The sequence below is a fragment of the Heteronotia binoei genome, chromosome 8 (assembly GCF_032191835.1).
Source record: "Heteronotia binoei isolate CCM8104 ecotype False Entrance Well chromosome 8, APGP_CSIRO_Hbin_v1, whole genome shotgun sequence".
Lineage (NCBI taxonomy): Eukaryota > Metazoa > Chordata > Lepidosauria > Squamata > Gekkonidae > Heteronotia > Heteronotia binoei.
This window is the reverse complement of record NC_083230.1, coordinates 82,945,347-82,967,156: the sequence shown is the minus strand read 5'-3', so window position 1 is coordinate 82,967,156 and position 21,810 is coordinate 82,945,347. Positions and strand designations below refer to the sequence as shown.

The 21,810-nt window shown below is 43.2% G+C and overlaps 1 protein-coding gene across 2 annotated transcripts in view; it reads right to left on the bottom strand.

Moving 5' to 3' along the window:
* The window catches only part of PDGFB (platelet derived growth factor subunit B), a 49,404-nt gene that overhangs the window by 13,073 nt on the left and 14,521 nt on the right, over window positions 1-21,810 (bottom strand). For both annotated transcript variants that reach the window (XM_060245433.1, XM_060245432.1), the window contains exons 2-3: window positions 20,246-21,261; window positions 4,208-4,304 (exon numbers count right to left, since the gene is read on the bottom strand). In XM_060245433.1, the coding sequence (XP_060101416.1) occupies window positions 4,208-4,304; window positions 20,246-20,335 (187 nt within the window). In that variant the 5' untranslated portion in view covers window positions 20,336-21,261. The remainder of the gene's footprint in view (window positions 1-4,207; window positions 4,305-20,245; window positions 21,262-21,810) is intronic.

The window sequence follows — 21,810 nt, the reverse complement described above, 5'->3', positions numbered from 1 at the left end:
AATGGGATGATAGCTTGTAAGAGAAGGAAAGGCCTGCCACAGCATTCAGTTCAGTTCCCAAAACACACACCCCTCTGTTTTCCCATAGGAAATGCTGAATAAAGCAGTTTCCGTCAAACCTTACTGGCCCACCCCAGGAGCGCCTGCGAACAGTCCTTCTAAAGCCTAGACAATGGCAACATTTGAAGAGAGGTCCTGCTCAGCTGCAGGTCTTTCCTTCTGTTAGCTAGCTGACTTGCCATGGGAAATGGGACAGACGTCAGTGCTGTGGATTTGATTTGGATTGGCAGATGAAGGGAACTGTAGGTTTGTATTTTTCTGCACAGCAGGCCAAGAATGAAGGCCAGCTTCTCACAGTGGATCACAAAGGCTATATCTTCAAGCTAGCTTGCAACCAATGTTCCAAAGTAAGAGATGAACTGGGAGATGGTAAGAAAACAATATATTTATTATGAGTTTTAGAACAATATTTTATTAGAATATTCCTTCCTTGTAAAATACAAGGGCACAAATTTTCTATATCTTTCTGGCTGATACCACTCTTTATGTTGACTGAGATGTAGTAGGTATGTCTATAGCAGGTATTGCATAATGGAATGAAGTTTGAGTCCAGTGGCACCTTTAAGACCAAAAAGTTTTATTTTTTGGTCATAAAGGTACCTCTAGACTCAAACTGTGTTCTGTTGCTTCATGGAAAGGCTAGTAGGTATATGCGGACACACTGGCTATTCCAGTGTCAATCTCAAACACTTCACATAGTGCCCATACAATCCTGAATGTAGGAGCTGAAACAACTTTGTGAAGCTCCCAGATTCAGTGCCCTTAAATACCCCTCGCTTCTGAGGAAATGCGTGAGATTAGTTAGTGGAACAAAGGTATATTTATTATTCCTGTGCCAAAGGGCCAGACAGGCTGTATGCACTCCTTCCCCACCATCATTCCATTCCCCATTTGTTGGAATTTTATCAGGCTAGGGTGGGGGCTGCCTTTCACCCAAAGGTTAAATTGATGGGGGAGGGGCAGGAATAGCAGCACTGTTGACTTGAAGCAAATCTTCTGTTGGAAAACAGAGTTCACCACTCAACCCCACCTTATTTTCCCTCCAGGGTTCACCTCCTCCTTGATAGGGCAATGGCTGGCCCAGCCTTGGAAAAGTCAGTGCTGCTAATTTTGGAAGCCACACCATTGTACTGCTTGTAGAGTCCAAGTGAAGGGGGGGGGGAGCCCTAGTCGCCTTTCTTTAAGGGAAACAATAGAAGAACACAGCTGGTGCCCTCCCTCTCTCATTCCCTCCTCCCCTCACAGGCATTTTGAAAGGGAGCGGGAATGCTTTTGAGAGCAGGCCAGTGGTCCAACTGGCATAGGAAACAAAAGCAGGAAATTCTGTTCTCCCATAGATAGTGTCTCAGCAAGGATTACAAAGCTACAAACAGACAAAACACCAGAGAGAAGGCAAGTGGCGGGGGTGGGGGAGGGAGAGAGTAGGACAGACAACAGCAAAAGTTGGAACAGAATGGAATTTGCTCCAAAGAAAGCATTTATAAATACATTCCAGGGCCAACCCGGTGGCTGTGAAGCATGCTCACATCCCTACACGTGCCAAACCTCTCTACAATATTAGGGCTGTTGAGTGACCACAGTCCCCAGAGCACCACCAAACAGCCGAAAGAAAACCCACTACCCAGAGGCAGCAGCCAAGCAGCACTCAGCCCCTTCATCATCCTCATACAGCCACATGTCATTCATTTCTTCCAGTACCACAGGAGAGGAGGGAGCAGGGCTGTAAAATTCACAAGGCAGCAAGTGTGCCACAAATCAGAAAAGCCTACTTTTCTAGGGCAAATCTGACAAATTGGCCAGACTCCTTGAGATCTCTGCCCTGATTTAAAAACAAGGGATTATTAGTCATAACTTGGGAGGGGAAAATACTTACAAATATGCTAAAACAATTAGTTGTGAGAGATAGATAGCTCTTGAGGGCATTTCTCCCTTCCTTTCTCTCACCTGGAGATCTCCTGCTGTTATAATTGATCCCCAGATGACCAAGATCAGTTCCTTTGGAGAAAATGGCTGCTTTTGAGGGTGAACTCTATGGAATTATACCCTCCTGAGATCTCTGCCCCCCAAATACCCTGGTATTGCTCAACTTGGAGCTGGCAAAGCAGTGCTACTCCTATACCGTTCCCTCTGCAGCTACTTCCCAGAAAACTTTTGGTTGGGGGCAGCTGTTGCTATGCTTGGTTTAAGTTACCATGAGACCCTGAAGTGTCCTAGGCCTAAAAGTACTGTTTACTTGTGTTCAAAGTAACAAGGCTGCATTCAGACATCCTGATAAACCCAGGTCAGTTGTGTTGTCTGAAATAACAAAATGGGGTTTGTTGACCAGGACTACAAACTAGGATATGTAGCTAATTTGTTCACAGTTTGTACCAACTGGGATTTGTTGTTACGTTGGAATTCACAAATCACAGTTTATTATGTAATGTCATCCCTCACAGGCACCTCATGTGGCCAGAGACAACTCCGTAAGAAGGTTGTTCTGCCTGCTGGGACTGTGGCTCAGTGCATTTCCAAGAGGTCCAGGCTGTAGGTCACAGACCCCATGGAAATCCCTTCTTTCCTCAAACCCTGCCCTCCTCAGGCTCCATCTCCCCAAATGTCAAAGTATTTCCCAATCTGGAGCTGGCAACCTTATCTTGCCAGTCAGAGTAGGCAATATTGATCCAGACAGGATGATACAATCTGGGAGTCTGTAGCATGATATCATGATATTTGAATGCAGCCTCATCTATATAAAAAATGTCTGGGTGTTCAAAACACTTCTCATAACTAAGTCATACAATAACCTTGTAATGTAGACCAATATTATTATTCACAGGTACTGTTTGGGGAACATCCTGAAAAACCAGTTGATTAAGGCCCTTTAAGGCAGGGGGTGGAGAGGAATTTTAAATTTGGGGAATTCCTGGCTCAGAGCAGTTCAAGTGCTCTGAAATACTAGGGGAGAACAGAAGTGATGAAAAGATAATCAGGAGAAAGATGCAGTGGCTGTGTGTTGTGTGTATGTGTGCTGACAGTGTGAAGACAGCCAGAGTACTTGTATGCGAGAAAAAGCCAGCAATAGCATACTAGCAGGTGTGCATGAAATACACCTCCATTCAATAGGTTACCTGTTAAATTGTATCTCAAAATATTTATCTCTAACAGCAGTACATTTTATTACACTGGCAGCCCTATTAAAAGTTTCCTTCATCTAGATTCGCCCTTGGCAATTTCCTACTTTATACTGTCGGGGTAAACCTTCTCAGAAACCGCAAACAGGCAGATGAAAGTTTCGATCGCTACGAGCCATGACTTCACAGCCACCACCCACGACCTCTTCCTCTACCCCCCACAACGTTCTCATATGTCTTTCTTTTTTCTACCATCATGCCTGCCAAAAATAATCCCTGTAAAGAGATGTTAAATTTGGCCACTATGTGAATCCTTATTTTGTTTAATCAGGCAGGGTCTGTTTTGAACATTAAAGAATCAGCAGCTACATGGAATGAGGACCAGACATAAGACCTCCAGATGTCTTTTTGGCACTGAAAGTATTCTGTGTGTACATGGAGTGGAGAACAGAAGCCAAATTCAATTCCTGCTGCATGTACATGAGCAGTATACATGGTAGAGACAGCACTATCCTTCTCACATCTGTTCACCCATGCACTCAACCATTCCATTTCTTGCTGTTCCCATTACCAGGTCTGATAGTTTCCCAGGAGATGCTCTGGGCATTTCTCCAGGCACATACCAGGCTTTTTTGCCTATTGCACTATTCAAAGCCAGGCCTATGCAAACTGATTACCTAGAACAAGCTATTCAAAGCCAGGCCTATGCAAACTGATTACCTAGAACAAGCATAGGAAATAGAAGCAGACTGTACCCAACCCACTGAAGTCCTCTCCATTCTTTTCTCCCAGAATAGTTGGCCTGTGCATAAGTGTTGGTCTCACACATGTGATTTGTGGGTCAGGATAGACTTCAGTCAATGAGCTACAGCTAGCTGGGGGCGGGGTTGTTGTCTGCTCAAATCTAGAGAAAAATAATGCATTATCCTCCTTCAAGTTAACTCTTGTTGGAATACATGTGTACTTGTTTTCTCATCTTACTGTTTCTTCTGCTTGGATTTTAAGGTAGAGGAATATTCGATCTTGAGATTTACCTACGGAGTCTATTTGCAGGACCCGCCGAAGGTCCCTGATGGAGCGTATGGAGCTGTCACTCAACATTTCATAAATCTCTTCAGGGATGGGGTCTCCCTGCCAAACAATAAAAAGAGAGAGAGAGAGAGAGAGAGAGAGAGATTAAGTGTACAATAAATCCCATATGCTAGTTCTGCACCAGCTGCTGGAGAGTTATGGCAGGGGATGGGCTAGTGGACACCCAGCCAGCACAACAGCAAGACAAAATGTGTACAGGAGCATTCCATTGCCAAAGTGTGGGATTGGAAACCTGAGAGGTTCAATGGTCTGTGAGAGAATCCCTCGTTCCTGGTCCACAGAAAGAAAGCTATGGCACTTTATGACCCTCAGGACTGCACACACCAAAGGAAGCTGAACACACTGCTAACAGGTGGAGAGTCAGTTTGGTGTAGTGGTTAAAGTGTGCGGACTCTTATTTGGGAGAACCGGGTTTGATTCCCCACTCCTCCACTTGCACCTGCTGGAATGGCCTTGGGTTAGCCATAGCTTTCATAGGAGTTGTCCTTGAAAGGGCAGCTGCTGTGAGAGCCCTCTCAGCCCCACCCACCTCACAGGGTGTCTGTTGTTGGGGGAGAAGATATAGGAGATTGTAAACTACTCTGAGTCTCTGATTCAGGGAGAAGGGTGGGGTATAAATCTGCAATTCTTCTTCTTCATCATTTTGGGGACTTGCTTGAAAGGGCAGACTGCTGTGATGCACACATGGTCTGGGGATGCTTTGAAAAGGCTTCCCAAAGAAAACAGTCTTTTCTGACATCAAGTTAGCATGTAGAACAGAGTTTGAAGGTGTTCTCTAGGTTTGTTTGCTGATTTTAGAATGTTGATCCCATTATATGGACAACATGAGCACTGTTACAATACTGGAAACAAGGAAAGTGATTAAGGACATATTTTGGATAGCCTGATTTATTCCTTGTCAATAAAAGTGCAATCACTGCCACTCACATTAAATGACAAGGGTGTTAAAACAAACACACTTTTTATTGGCAATTTTTAAAGCAAATCAGCAAACCTACATTCTTGAGTCCCTTGAGCTAAGAGACAGAGGCAGAAAATTACGCAATATCTGCAAACATGTATGTTTTTTAAAAGGAAAACAGCTTCAGGCAATAGTGACTGAGAGTAGAAACATAGAGAACAATCTATGCCTTTCTTTTTACCTTTTCCTCTTCCACATTCTCTCTCTCACCATAGAATTCAAAATGCATCCAAACACATTTGAATTCCCAAGGAACAGGGATGGAAAACCACAGGGGACCTTCCCACCCATCCACTGATTTTACAGTGCCCACTGCCTCTTCCTAAAGCTACTTTTCTTTTAAAAACAACAACCAGAAAAGGTATTGCAGCTCTAAATGATGAGTTTGTGCATAATGTGCACTAAGCCCCCTCATATAATTTTGTTCAATAAGAGGTTACCTACATTCAACCAGTACAGACATTACTGCTTCCATGGGCTGGCTGTGGTTGCTGAATGTATCATAGGGCAGGCTGGGGACATTTGGGACACATTAACATGCCACTAGTATATTTTGTGCCATTCTACAGTTTTCAGCTGTGTCTCACTACAAGGAAGCTCTCTCTCTCTCTCTCTGCTCCATCCCCAGCACTGCAGAAGGGGTGTGAAGGAAGAAGGTATTACTAAAGACAGCTGGCTTGGAGGGGTAAGAAGGGACATAAAATGTAAATTGCAAAGCAACTGACAGCACTGAAAAATACCTTTTCTGGTTTGTTTGTTTTTTAAAGAAAAGTAGCTTTAGGAAGAGGCAATGAGCACTGTAAAATCAGTGAATGGGTGGGAAGGTCCCCTGTGGTTTTCCATCCCTGTTCCTTGGGAATTCAAATATGTTTGGATGCATTTTTGGATGCATAACCTCAAGCTGGCATAAATAATGGCAGTGTTTCTTATGTTTTAAACATAATATTCCAGTTTTAGGAAGGCCAGTCAAAGATAGAGTTTGATCCCACAGAGGATTAAGAACATAAGAGAAGCCATGTTGGATCAAGCCAATGGCCCATCCAGTCCAACACTCTGTGTCACACAGTGGCCAAAAATTTTTATACACACACAAATATATACACACTGCGGCTAATAGCCACTGATGGACCTCTGCTCCATATTTTTATCTAACCCCTTCTTGAAGCTGGCTATGCTTGTAGCTGCTACCACCTCCTGTGGCAGTGAATTCCACATGTTAATCACCCTTTGGGTGAAGAAGTACCTCCTTTTATCCGTTCTAACCCGACTACTCAGCAATTTCATCAAATGCCCACGAGTTTTTGTATTGTGAGAAAGGGAGGAAAGGAAACTTCTTTCTCTACCTTCTCCATCCCATGCATAATCTTGTAAACCTCTATCATGTCACCCCGCAGTCGACGTTTCTCCAAGCTAAAGAGCCCCAAGCATTTTAACCTTTCTTCATAGGGAAAGTGTTCCAAACCTTTACTCATTCTAGTTGCCCTTTTCTGCACTTTTTCCAATGCTATAATATCCTTTTTGAGATGCGGTGACCAGAATTGCACACAGTATTCCAAATGAGACTGCACCATCGATTTATACAGGGGCATTATGATACTGGCTGATTTGTTTTCAATTCCCTACCTAATAATTCCCAGCATGGTGTTGGCCTTTTTTATTGCAATCGCACACTGTCTTGACATTTTCAGTGAGTTATCCACCACGACCCCAAGATCTCTCTCTTGGTCAGTCTCTGCCAGTTCACACCCCATCAACTTGTATTTGTAGCTGGGATTCTTGGCCCCAATGTGCATTACTTTGCACTTGGCCACATCGAACCTCATCTGCCACGATGACACCCACTCACCCAGCCTCAACAGATCCCTTTGGAGTTCCTCACAATCCTCTCTGGTTCTCACCACCCTGAACAATTTAGTGCCATCTGCAAACTTGGCCACTTCACTGCTTACTCCCAACTCCAAATCATTTATGAACAAGTTAAAGAGCATGGGACCCAGTACTGAGCCCTGCGGCACTCCACTGCTTACCGTCCTCAACTGCGAAGACTGCCCATTTATACTCGATCTCTGCTTCCTATTAATTAGCCAGTTTTTGAACCACAAGAGGACCTGTCCTTTTACTCCATGACTCTCGAGCTTACTAAGGAGCCTTTGATGAGGAACTTTATCAAAAGCTTTCTGGAAGTCAAGGTAAACAATATCTATCGGGTCTCCTTTATCCACATGTTGGTTCACCCCCTCAAAGAAATGTAACAGGTTAGTGAGGCAAGATCTTCCCTTACAGAACCCATGCTGAGTCTTCCTCAATAACTTGTGTTCATCAATGTGCCTACCCATTCTGTCCTTGATAATGGTTTCTACCAACTTTTCTGGTGTTGAAGTCACTGACTGGCCTGTAGTATTCCGGATCTCCTCTGGAACCCTTTTTAAAGATGGGGGTGACATTTGCTACTTTCCAGTCCTCAGGAACTGAGGCAGATTTCAATGAAAGATTACATATTTTTGTCAGAAGATCCACAAGTTCAACTTTGAGTTCTTTCAGAACTCTTGGATGTATGCCATCTGGACCTGGTGACTTATTAGTTTTTAATTTGTCTATCAGTTGTAGGACGCCCTCTCTTGTCACCTCAATCTGACTCAGGTCTTTCAACACCCCTTCCAATATAAGTGGTTCTGGAGCAGGCAAACACTTCTCATCTTCCACAGTGAAGACGGAGGCAAAAAATGCATTCAGCTTCTCAGCCTATCCTGCTTCAGTAATCCTTTGACCCCTTGGTCATCCAAGGGTCCCACTGCCTCCCTGGCTGGTTTCCTGCTTCTAATATATTTTAATAAATTTTTATTGTTGGATTTCTGCAGATAGAAAGGATTTCCATTTCCATCCATGGAGCACTCCTTTCTAATCTGGCCCCTCTCACAGCAACAGCCCAAAATATTGCTCCAAAGGAAGAATGGCATCAGGAAAGAGCTAGAGTTCTAGAGCAAGAGTGGGTAACTGATGGGGCCTGTTTCTCCCCTTCCACCTGTTGAAATTTTCTGCAGGATCCAAGCTGCTCTCCTGATTTTGTTGTTCTTTTAACAGAAGAGGTAAAGAAGGCTGAACTATAACTAAGATTATGATCAAAGGGAAGAGATTCCCCTACCTACCTAATATATTTGCATATATTTGTATATTTGCAATATAGGAATCCATCAGCATGCTCTCCTATGCAAACTTCAACTAAACCAAACAGGATCCCAATCAGATCATGGTAGTGTTTTTAACTAACCTGGTCTTTCAAGTAGATTTTGTGCAGGAGAAGTTCCTGGCTGATTATTTACACCCATTGTCAGCAAAACAAAACACTCTGTACCCAAGTAACAATTTTTAATTCAAATACACATTGGACTCATTTTAAACTTCAAACACGCATACAGTGGGGAAAGGTTTAAGTTAGAAGCCCAAACATGCCTTTTCAATGTATCAACCTAAAGAATGTAATTTAAACATTACCACTCCATAAAACTTCATTCACTACTCATAGTCCTTTCTATTGTCTTACTTAGCTAAGAAAATTGCTTTGGCAAATGGATTGAAAAGGTCTTGCTACTCTAGATACATGTCACGTGGATTAAATCAGTTCGCACAATGATAGAGAACTAAATTGGACTGATAATGCAATGCTGAAATAGTACATTTCACTATATTTGTTTGGATATGGCTGTGTCCCTTTTCCATTGCTATTCTATTCTGGCTTGTCCAAATGGAGCAGTAGATCTGGAAGGGAAAACTATCATTCCAGTTCTTCTTCTATGAAGCATGATCCTCCACAAATCTGCCCCAATGCCAAAAATTGTTGCAAAACAACGCTGCACCATCAGCTCTTGCTTATGCAGTGTATCTTAACATACAGCACTTTACCATGGTGAGGGCAAAAAGTGAGCTGTAGCGTTGCCAGCTCTAGATAGGGAAATACCTGGAGATTTTAGGGGTGGGGCTTGAGGAGGAGGGCAGGGTTTGGGGAGGGACCTTCAATGGTGATTTACATTTCAGCAGGCACAAGGAGTTGAAATTATGTTCATGGGGAACAGTGGATCCCTGGGAATGGGATTTCTGGGGATATTTTGCCTGCAGCAGCATGCAAAAAAAAAGCTGCACTTCACAGGTAGAAGTCCCTGCATCTGCAAAAGCTTCAGGGTTGCCAACCCTGGGTTGGAAACTGCCCAGGGATTTTTGGTGGTGGTCTTGGGAAGGCAGGGTTGGAGGAGGGAAAGGGAACTCAGTGGGCTGTAATGCCATAGAGTCCACCTTCCAAAGCAGCCATTTCCTCTGGGTGAACTGATCTCTGTCTTCTGGAGATCAGTTGCAATCCGAGGAGATATCCAACCACCATCTGGAGCGTTTTCTCCGTGTGATGTGCTGTGCTATGCTAGTTATTCTTGTGTTAATTGACGTGTGGGGGAACACCTCCTGGATGAAGCAGCGATCGGAAACAGCGGTACATGCGTTGCTGTAGAGGCTTTGTCTACACCCACCGTTAAAGTTCAACTGGTTTAAACATGAAGCATCTTAACATGTGTTTTGAAACTTATGAAAAAGCTTCAGAAGACTGCTGGAATTTTTGCACAAGGAATTTCGCGGGAGCGAAATTCAAGCTTCTAAGTTAGAAATTGACAAGCTTATGAATATATGAACTTTTCCCACAAGTATAAATTTTATATGGATGTGATGGTTTCTTGTTTATGAAATGTATTTTTGATACTGAGAAGGGATACTGAGAATTTTTTGACACTTGTAAGATTGTTTTGTCTTTTTTTTGTTATTTTCCCACAGGTTTTTAGGGGGTTGTAGGTATTCATTCTGCAGTTCTCTTGGTGTTCACCATCTGGAGGCTGGCTACCACTGGGGTGCCAATGGGTACAGAAATAAAGACAGGCAAACTTAGGGTCATTTTCAAATCATGGCTAGACTGAAGGGCATTCCAAACAGCACGTACTTATAAGGGCTCCCAAATAGCCACTGTCCTCCCTACAGTACAGTCTTTTCATTTTTTTGACCAGACTTCCAATCAGTTCTCCAGAAAAAGGTCCATCCTTGTCTAGGTACTGAGAACCTGTTTGAAGCAGCTTATGAAATGAAACATAATCAAAATGTAGAATAGTAAAAGTTGATAAGTAAAAACTCAGTATTGAAAACCGTTATTAAGTTTGGCTTAGCAATGGGTTTTGGTCCAATACTAGACCTCCTACACTCTGTCTCATTTTGATCATTTTTGATGACTTTAGTGCTATTAATCTTAAGACAAAATAACAACAACAACATTTTACCCACACACGAAATAGCTACAACAGAAAAGGAAGCATCAACAATTCAAGATATCAGGTTCTAGAGGCCAGATGCAATGTTTGCACAACACACTTATATTGGTTTTATAGCAGGCTGGCCTGGAGAGGGAAAGAAGGGAAGTGAGCAAAGTAATTGACTGAAGCATACAGGGCAACTTTTCTCTGGGTGATGGCCAGGGAGATGAGAACGGGGAGCCAAGTCTGATATAGCTCTTTCTTCTGAAGTAGCTGGGCTGCGGCTGCCTAACCAGGCTGCTTTGAGTCCAAGATTAGGGCTACTTATTTGGCTGATTTGCAACAAATGGGGCAGAAAGGACCCAGTGTATTTTCTTTGGCCTGTGGTTTGCGCAGAACCCTACCCAAGGTCTACTTAGTTGGGCTTACTGCCAGGAAAGGAAGAGATCCTGAGAAATCTCTGTTGGACATCCTAGTCCAACTCACAAAGTCATAGTTCCCAGGGTTTCCCAGGGAGACAGAATGAATATTAAACCAGGGTAAGTTTGTTGTGGCATATTTATATGTCCAAAGACTTCAAGGAAATATCACTTGGGAATCAATCAGTAGCTGCCAGTTGAGAAAACGTCAGTTTATAAGCCAGCCCAGCTCAAATGGATTGGTCTGAGTTTGAAATGCAGTGATGAAATCTGCATCTTCTTCCAGTACTCCAGTGTTGTACTGGTATGTTATAGCAAGAAAAAAGGGCTGTTAGCAAAGCTTAGGTCTTTGCAACCTGATAGCAGAACCAATAAATGCAGCCATTTTGAAAGTATTGCACCTGTCAAGAAAAGCAGTTGTGCATGAATACTGTAACTGTACAAATGACTCCAGATATTTAATTCATGTAGAAAACGGGGTTTCGTTTAAAACTTGGGCACCCGCAAGAGTTGGGCAAATGCTGCATGTCTGTGTGGCTTTGGTGCGGAGGGCACAGTATATCTTTGATAATGGGAGGACAGAAAACTGGAGGTGTTAGGAATCAACGCTTTTACTGAAGGGACTGCAACAAAAAAAAAAACTGCCCATGGGAGGCCAACATGAGGAGGAACTGATTATAGGACTAAGCTCCCACTCCCTGTTCCAAGAGGTGGGTTCAGGTGCCAAGTTTTTCCTTGTCAGAGATGTTATCAGTTGGACCAAAGCATGTCAACACGCCCAGCTTGTAAAGTTCATTATCCTCTGTCTCACAGAGAGGCGTGTGTGCCTGTGCTACAAAGGCTCTTTATTTTCTCTTTGGACCCAGGTCTAAAGGCATAGGATGGGGCAGTGTGTGCCTTCAGAGAGAGAGACTTCAAAATGGAATTAAGGACCTTGTTTTTCTTCTGTCTATACTTCTTCAGCAGGAAACTGATTCACTCCAAACTGTCCCAGCATGCTGATATCACAGAACCCAGTTCAGAAGAAGCAGCTTGCTTGGGACACCGCACACCTACGTTCCAGACAAGCAGCCACTCTCAGACTTAATCAGCAAAGATACCCAGTGCAAATCATTAACAACAAACTTAAGCTACCTTCCTCTCTGAAAGGACTGGGAAAAAGGGAAGAAGCTATGAGGGGGCAGAGTCTGTCCATAGGCTAATCAAGGCAGCCAGCGTTATTTTACGGCCTGCTTCTACAGAAGTAAGGTTGTGTGTCTAGAGCAGGTTAATGATCTCCTTTTAATTGCTTGTAGATCAAAGAAGACACTTGCTTTGCTGGCTGGCTGTCAAGTGCCTGAGGCCTGGCCCTGCATCCCTCCAAGGCTGCAAATTCCTAGCCCAGTGATTTTTATATCTCTTTGTCTGCCTTGCCTTCCCAATCTTCCCAAGTGTACAGTATGTACTGGCATGCATAGCCATATGCTCACAAGCCACCAGACACACACGTACAAGAGCACTCTTTACATAGTACACACACTAGTCTAACAATTGCCGACATATCTAGTTGTCAAAGGTGGGTGGGGCAGTTATAACAGGATTCAGACTTGGGATGTGTGTTCAACTCAGAGACCTACAGGCTTAAGGTGGGGTATGAACCATAGCAAGCAATAAATTCTGGCCAAGCTCCTATACCCAGCCAATCGTAGGGGCCAGTGTTGCATATCCACATTCTGCTTGGAGACTTGAAAAAAATCACTATGCCCTGAGCGGACATATTTTTGGGTTATTTTACTGACCAGGAGACCATTCCCAATGTAAGCCCTAATCCCCTGGCATTGGTGTACATGAATGAAATGTGAGATGTATATCATCCTGGGCAACTTCTATGCAGGGGAGAGAGAGAGAGCTTCTCAATGAAACACTTGGAGATGGCCACTTTTCTGCTTGGCCATTGTTCATGTATCTCCAAATTAGTAAGCAAAATCATAATGTCTCCATTTATACTGGGCATGACAAGCAATAGTGGGGTAGGGAGAAAATAGGGAAGATGTCTCCTATTGTATTTAGTTGTTAATTCTGGGTACACACAGAGTACCGTGTCCTTGCAATTGCAGATGAGGAAGAATGGAAGATCTGATCTGAAAAAAAATGAAGGAAAGGATCTAATCTTCCTCTTCTAAGTTTTATTTCAAGTAAATCACAGTAACATGGAATTCTTGGGCCAGCTTATTATTGAAGTGACAGAGAGAAAGAACTAGGTGAAGAGTCATAACGTACAACAATTTTTTTTACCCCTCAAGGGACCTTATCAAGAAAATTTTAACTTTTGAACAGGTCCGAACTCTCAGTTCTGGAATCCATCCTGTTCCTTGTGCTACTCTATCTCCTCATTGAATTTTAGCAAGGGGTGGATTCTAATTAAATCAACACATTCTCCTTTATCAAATAAACTATTAGAGCTAAGTGGAGTGTTTTTTTTTAAAAAGAACAATAATCTAAAAAATACTACCCAGGCTTCATATGCCCAGCATGCCAAATTGATACCATCACTACCACCAACCTGGCAGGCCACCCACAAGGTCCCAGTCAACCCTTGGGGAAATCTGTGCCTTACAGCAATTAACTATTATGGCTCTGGTGTTGTATCAGGGTGGGGTGCACATTGCACACCTGGAGGACAGGGAGAGCAAGGCAGAAAAAAAAATTAAATATGTTTCTTCATTCTCAAACTGTGCTTGGGGGGGGTGGTGGGGAAGCACCGTGACATTCCTTAGCATGGAGTAACAGAGACGAGTCCCAGCAGAATTGAGCAAGAGATACAGCAAGATCACTTAACCCCAGGGGCCATTGATTCCATGGCTGGGAAGATGCCATTAACTACTCTGTTGCCACAGCCAGAAAAGGGCATTCACCTTGGAAATCTGAACAAAAAGGTTTCTGACTCTCATGTGTCATTCTAGCCCTTTGAAACATCTCCATCAGCAAAGAAAAGCTGAATTTTACATATTAGGGCACTGCAGTTTCAATTCTTCCACTAGTCATATTGCAATTGTAAACATATGCTGAATGGAACCAGGGATTTTCTAGCTGGCAGATGTCATCTTCAGATAGAGGACACAATCTAGGACCATTCTGCCAGGGGCTGGATTTCTGCAATACTAGTATATTTATATTAATATAATCTATACTATTAATTCTTAGATTCTAGTTTGTATATTTAGCTCATGGTAACAAAATTAACACAAAAATTATAGTTGGTCTAAAAAAAGGCAAAACTAGATTTTCTTAATATTTCTTACTAGTCAAAGTTCACTGTTTGTGTTTTAGCCACTCCTCAATATGCAGTTTCCAATAAAAACAAAAAAAGCTGACTGTGGGATTTCCCTAGAACTATGATGTACATTTATGAGTCCAGGAAACAACATAATAGTCATTATCTCCTGAACCAATACATCAGCTGATTGGAGAGTAATGCTCTGACACGACACAGAGAACAGTTTCCCATCTGTAACTGATAGAGTCTCATGTGGCACACCAAGAGTCTCACCACTGAGAAATAAATGAGTGACCAGCTACAGGCTAATAGTGAAGAGCAAGAGCAACAGAATCAAAGCTTCAGAGACAAGACCTGAGCAGAAGACCCCTGTCAGCATACTGAATGGAACCAGGGATTTCCTAGCTGGCAGATGCCATCTTCAGATAGAGGATATAAACTGGAAACATCCTGCCAGGGGCTGGAATTTCTGCAATCTAATCAAAGACTAAAGTGACAACAGAGCATGTGTGCAAGAGCATGTGCATGTACGTGCCAGGGGACGAGTACACCAAGAATGAGTAGACCAAGTGACATTGTGCGCATTTCGTTCCAAGCATGGATTACAGCAGCAGCCAAGGAAAGAAAATGTTTACTGTTTAAGGAAGAAATATAATTGGCCACATGTATACAAACCAGCCACAAAGCAGCCCACATCTCCATCTGTTTCCCTTTATGACCTGGGTAATAATAAGACAGCTACCGGAAGGAAGGCTTCACACACACCCACTCTCCTGCGGCTGCACAGGGACTAACCAAATTGAGGAAGAGAGAAGAATGATGTCAATTTGGTGGGAGTTTTAAGGGAATGTCCCAGACCCACCTCCTCCCTCAATTGTATTTTATCCATCAGTATCACATCTCCAATAGATAGGAGAAGTTACTGGGATGGTGCTAAAATTCTTGTACACACCCTTAACTTCTGCGTAGTAGACCTGGTGTGATGAGCACACCCAATGCAATTCCCACAAGTTTGTGAAGCACAGACTTAAAACCTTTCCTAAGTAACACTGGAGAAGGAGGAGTACAAACACCTACATGCATTCATGCATGCCCTGTAGCACTGAAACATGCAGTAGGCTCTTTGGTTTTACTATCAGAGAGCTAAAGGAACCCACTAGTCATCTCACTTTCAGTTTCCTGAAGTCAACGGGCTTAGAATGCCACCAACAGTGACCAAGTAATTAGAGCACTTCCTGCATTTTGCAGATTTTCCACCCCCCACGGATGTTATACTGGATAATTCCTTCTCTATCAAACAGTCATTGAGCTGTAGCTAGACACAGCAGTAAACCATACCAATCTCTTATGTACATAAGCTATAGAAACAACTGTGCATCACTCATGTCAGAACAACCACTCAGAGGTGATCGAAGATCTATCTTACTTTGAGATCTTATCAGTCAGTTTAAGTAGCAGCATCAATTTCTACTCTGATAAAAGTAGTTTATGAACAACATTTGCATCATTCATTTACATATGTGAATAAACACACACTCCTTGAGTAGATATGTTCTCCACATCTATAGATACACATTTTAATGTAGGTGTATGCCATATTATGAATGCTGCAATGTCTTTGGGATCATGGTAATTTCTGCTTCACAGCATGGCCTATTCTTTTGTTTGATGATGCAGGCAAACTTTACTTGCTTCTATCATGTTTCAATGACAACAAGAAGATATTGGATTTATACCCTGCCCTTCTCTCTGAATCAGAGTCTCAGAGTGGCTCACAATCTCCTTTACCTTTCTCCCCCACAACAGACACCCTGTGAGGTACGTAAGGCTGAGAGACCTCTCACAGAAGCTACAAGGACAACTCTGCAAGAGCTATGGCTGACCCAAGGCCATTCCAGCAGCTGCAATTGGAAGTGGGAAATCAAACCTGGTTCTCCCAGATAAGAGTCCGCACACTTAACCACTACACCAAACTGACAACTGTATGCTCCTCAAGGCAGGGACTCTTGTCTTTACATGTCTGCCATAACTGATCTGACATACTTCTAGGTAATTAAAAACTAGATGAATAAATGTGTGCATGTATGAATGCGAAATTAGCACTTGTGTAACTATGGGGCTGAAGTGATAGTGTACATTTAGCCGTGATGAGCCAAATGCTCTTTGCATTAATCAAACCTAGGCATCTTTAGGGAAGAGTTCATCTCTAAACCACTAAATAACACATTTGTACTCATTTGCAGATACTCAAATACAACTCATGCAGTTTTTCCCAAGCAACACCTGTCAGCAATAAAACAAGATAATGTTCTTAAAAGATAAAGTTGTTATTTATACACATGAAGCGTTCATAGCTGACATAGCATTTGATGAATATGCATGAAGAGCATAAGAAGCAGTCCTGAGAACAGCTGACATACTCTGAGAAAAGAAATGGCTTTTCTGTTATTGTTTCTATTGTTATCTGAACCAATTTCTTCTGTGATAATAGCATACTAGGCAAGCTTTTGGATTGTACAAGTCATGGAAATCATCCTAGGTAATTTAGCATAAATAATATTTTATTACACCATTAAAGTTGTCAATAATATCTATACCAGCTAACTTAGTACTAAGGAAGGAGCGTTTTGATTCCGTCTCAGACTAGAACACACATTCCAGCATTGCTAGTTTGGACTCCCATCTAGATATATTGGTACAGTTGACTGGAAACATTGTGTAAACTTCTGAAAACTTAATCAGTTTCATACACCAGCCTTTCTCCTATGAGCTCAAAGCAACATACAGGGTATTATTCCATTTTACTGTCACATCATCTCTGTGAGGTAAGTCTGTGTTGCTCATAAGGTTACCAGATCCCCCCTGGCCACTGACAGATGAGGGAAGGGTTGCCAGATCCAGGTTGGGAGACTCCTGGAGACTTGGGGATGGAATCTGGAGAAGAAAGGGGCCCCAGTCATAGAGACCACCCACCAAAGCATCCATTTTCTCCAGGCAAACTGATCTTTGTAGTCCGGAGATAAACTGTAATTCCAGGAGATCTCCAGGTCCCACCTGGAGGATGGCATCCCTAGTTGCTCAACGTCACCCAGTGAACTTCATAGGCCGTAGATCCTAGACCTCCCCAGCGGCTCCTCCTCAGTAGGCCTCATTTGTTTTTGTAAGATGTGATAAGTTTCCAGGGCTGTTCTCCCCCCCGCCCCCCACCCTCTAGCCAGCCGGAGGTTTTTCTTGTATTTGCATTTCCACGTGGAGAAAACTTCACCTGCCGAACTTTGCGCGAGGGACAGAGAAATAATTCAAATTACCCTCCCACCAGAGCAGACAAAACCCTCGCCCAAGAGACTAGAGAGGAGGCCTGGGAAAGCAAGCAGGAGGTGCGCCTAGATTCCCGCGGCGAGGATACCTTTCCCCCTCTCAGTAGCCGGGCCGCTGGGGAGGCTAGAGGGAGAGCCAGCAGGCGGGCGCCGCCCTCTTCCAAGTGGTGAGCTACCGGCAGGCATGGCGAAGGGGGGGGGGGGGCGGCGCGTGCCCTGTTGTGGCGACCGCCCCCGGGCGGGCCTTTGGGGGTGGGGGAGGGAGGTCGGCGCGCGCTCTCATTCACACGCCGAGAACAAAAGAAAGCCTCTTTGCTCAGGTTTGTAGGTACAACAGACTTGAGGCGGGCTGCCAGGTTCCTTCTCTCTCCCCCCCCCCCCTTAATCCTTTTTGAAAATGTACCCGGAAACCACCAGGACAGTTTGGATGCGAGCCTGAGTGGTTTCCCTCAGGTGAAGCTGCCAGGGGGAGGGGCACTCTGCACATGCTCCAAGCGGCTCTCGCTGTCTCACGTCTTCCTGCCGGGACTCGGGCGTTTGAAAACATTTCCTCTCACCTGGTGAGCCTTGGCCCAAAGCAAGCTCTGATATGAACCTCTATTGCCCCCCCCCCTTTCCTATTTGAAAAGGGCGGTATTGACTCGCACACGGTTTGTTTATGATCTCCAGTACCATGCCCCGAGTTCTCTATAAATAACGTTATTACAGGATTATGGTTGTTCCTGCTCTTCTCCCTTCGGCTTTCTCCCTGCTGCTGCCAGCTCGTGGCAAGGAGGAGCCAAAAAACCAACCCGACTTGATTTCTCCAGTCCCTCCCTCGCAGCTATGCATTTCCAGACAGTCTCCTTTCCCTTCCTGGCCTGGTTCTCCCCTCCAGAGATGCTCTTCGTGTTCTGCACATATTCGCACGCACAGGAGGGCCTTGGGGTTTATGACATAAATGCGCTCGTGTACGAGACTGTGTACCTCGGTGTTTCTTAACTAGAACTATTGAGTACCTATGCCTGGTTCTTTATTCATGGATGAAGATAAAAATCCCCACCATCGAACATAAAACCAGAATTTTTTTTCTGGTGGTGGTCAAGGTGGTTGTAATTTTAAAGTCAATCAACCTGTATTAGATAACTTGAGTAGGCATTTAAAAGCAGAGTTATGTTAAAACTCTCTTTGACCCTTCTCCCTGACCAAGCACAGGCTGTCCTTCCTGATGTATACCAAGAGTTTGGTTCCTGGAGGTTGTAATTGTTATAGAGTCATATACCTGTTGGGGTAAATGACTCTAGCTTCAGTTGAAGTTCATAGGGGGAAACACTCAGCCAGTGGAAACTGAATCATAACCCCATGCAAGCTGATGGGCTGGAATTCCCATAAAGGATCATTGTTTCTCAGATATTACATGGTACAAATCTGAGTGACTTTGCAGAAAATAATGAATTACCCAGCTTCTCAGGGAGTAATACCAAAATGAGTCATTTCAGTAAATAGGATTAAAATTGGTACTGGTGAGAGGAGGTGCAAACTTCCCCTCCCCAAGATGAATGTAAAGGTGGGAGGTAATGTCTTTAAAATTAGTGGAACATAAGAGCTCTAGTCCTTTAAGAGCCCCTCCTCCCCAGTCTCAGTCTCTGCAATCTTTCCCGGTCTTTCCTCCTAGGCATTTGTTTGGAACTGATACAGGATCCCTTCTGCAGCAGTTTCAACTTTGAGCAGCTGGGAAACTATGGCCTCAGTTACCAACCCCTGGTTGGAATTCAGCTGCCAGCCAAAACTATAATATTCAGCTCTCTTTAGCCTGACCTCCCTTCGTGGGAGAGAGAGTGTTCTATCTGCGCTTTTCCATTCGGACTTACTCCCCCAGGCATAATAATATATACTGCAGAGCCCTCCATTATCTACAAGAGATTCTCCCACCCTCATTGCAGCAAGTAGCTGGGCTGAATTCCCAGGTAGGCTTGTCTGATTTCAGCAAAGCCTTCTCAGTGATCCCCTGGGGCAAATCCAGTATGGCATTTGAATATGTTTTGTAGAAAAGGATCCTTACCTTTTGGGAGCCCACTAAAAAGCCCTCAGGTGTCAACTCATTAGCCAATAAGGTAGGCTGCAAAAGACCTACAATACAACATCCTTTACCTGACTTTGTTGGAGGGGGTATCCAAAATGCTCGAATAATAACAGCTACTTATAGCAGGGTGTAATTTGCATATGATCATATTGATGTTCAGAGCACAGGGGTGAATGAGATAATTGGAAGATCTGGTTTGCATAATTAAGGTTCTACAATTCCTAACTACCAGGTAGAGAGTTAAAAGCATATGCCTGCTTTTCTGCACAAGTTCCCCCGGAATTCAAAACATTAAAAGCACTGCATTTGCTCAGACTAGAGGGATGCTTCAAAAGAGAACTGAATCATCTTTTTGTTTGGCTGGTAGTCACATTAAGAGTACATTCCTTTGCATGTTTACTAAAAAATAAGTCTTGAATCTATTGGGACTTCCAAGTAACTATGCATAGGATTATGGTGCAAGACTGTAAACATACTCAATAGGAAGTCAGCTTGGCTAGATTTATTGATTTACTTAAATAGGTTAGGATCATGGTGAAAATAGTAGTTTCACAAATTGTTCTTCTTAAAAATGAATAGCCCAGAAATGTATTCTTTGCATATATATGTTGTTAAGTGCCCACATACAGTATTCTCTTTTACAGGTAGATTCCCCCCCCCCTTAAGGAAATACAATAAGTACTCACCTTAGTGCTGATGAGTGGCAGGTACCAGAGAGACAGGAAGAGCACTCCAAAATTCATGCCGATTCCAATCCCCAGAAGTTCCAGACACATTGAAGGAGAGTCTTTTAAAAGAAATAGAATCCCCACCCTGTAGGCACAGAGATGAGAGGGAAAAGTCTCTGCCTAGAGCCTGCCTTGTCTTTCATGCACTGGGATTTCTGTGCTTTTTCATTTCTCTAATTTTATTCTTCACACACACCCCAAATATAATGCGGTCTTGACTGAAGTTTTTTTAGGGGTGGAAATAATCACTGATTACTATTCTGTCTCCTTGCTAGAGGAGAAGTGTCTGAAAAATAAAACGGGGAAACATCCCCATTAGAAAATTTGCACATCCAGAATGGGTGTCTGATCCATCAGCACCCCAGTACTTCACTATAAGAAGCCTTTCAGCATTTCCTTTGATTTGGCAGTCCACGTGAAATCAGACCTTCTTTAAGGAGGAAAAAGGTGTCGGTTGGCAAAAGCAAAATTTGCAGTATTCCTCAGAAAATGTTAAACATCAAAAGTTAAAATTTATCTGGGAGAATTGAAGTCTTCATGTCTTTCCTTCTTTCTTGTTTGATTTCTTTAAAACACTTTTCTCCCCATGAGTTGGCTCTTTCTGTTTTCAGTCAGATGCTTGCTTGAGGTTTCTTTCCAAATGGCTTTGGTTGGGTGAAAGTTTGAGGCTGGACTTGGTATGTTTGTGGACAGGTGAGCAAACGGCTCTAGTGGAGCTTGCTCGCGTAGGCATTCAAGTCTTGCTAAGTCTCAAACTGGAGTTGCTGCTGTTGCTACTGCCTCCGCTGGTCTGTTTTAGCAAGAAAGAAAAGGTAAGCTCAAGTGGGAGGAGAGACAGCACCAGGGAGAGAACCAGTTTGGGTCTTGATTTTTAGTTTGCAAGAAAATAAGGTGTCACCCTTTCATTTGTTCCTTCTTTTAAAGGAGAAGAGAGAGGAGGGGGTGGAGACAGAGCTAGCAGTAACTCCTCTTGGCTATGAATCAAAGTGAATGGGAAAAAATGAGGCAGGATTCAGAACTCAACAGAATTTTTAAAAGAAAAATAAAACAACCTCCAATAACAAACTGTGAATGCAGAAACATCACTGATATCAAATGGAAGAACCTGGGAAAATATATTCCTTCAGGACAGAATGATAAAGGGATGATAACTCATTACAGCAGGCTTTTGTTCTGTTTTAAGCTCTTAATAATCTCTTGACTTTTTTGTTTTTTGTGACAAGATTAATTTGTGTTAATTTAGTTCTGTCACCTCTGTGGTTCAGAAGAGAGATGGAGGTTTTTAATATCTTTGATCTATCTGCATATGCAGAAGAGAGCCAAAGAAGTATAAAAGCTGTTACAACAGGATCCGTAGAGGGGTTGGTGCTTGGTGTTGCTTTGGTGCTAGAAGGCATTCCGTTGCATAGTAATTTCCACAGTGTAATAAACATCCAAGCTTTGGAAAGTTGAGCCAGCAGATATTTGCTGAGGGAAGTAGGGGCAATTAGTTAACAGGTGAGAGCAAGACATAGTTATCATTT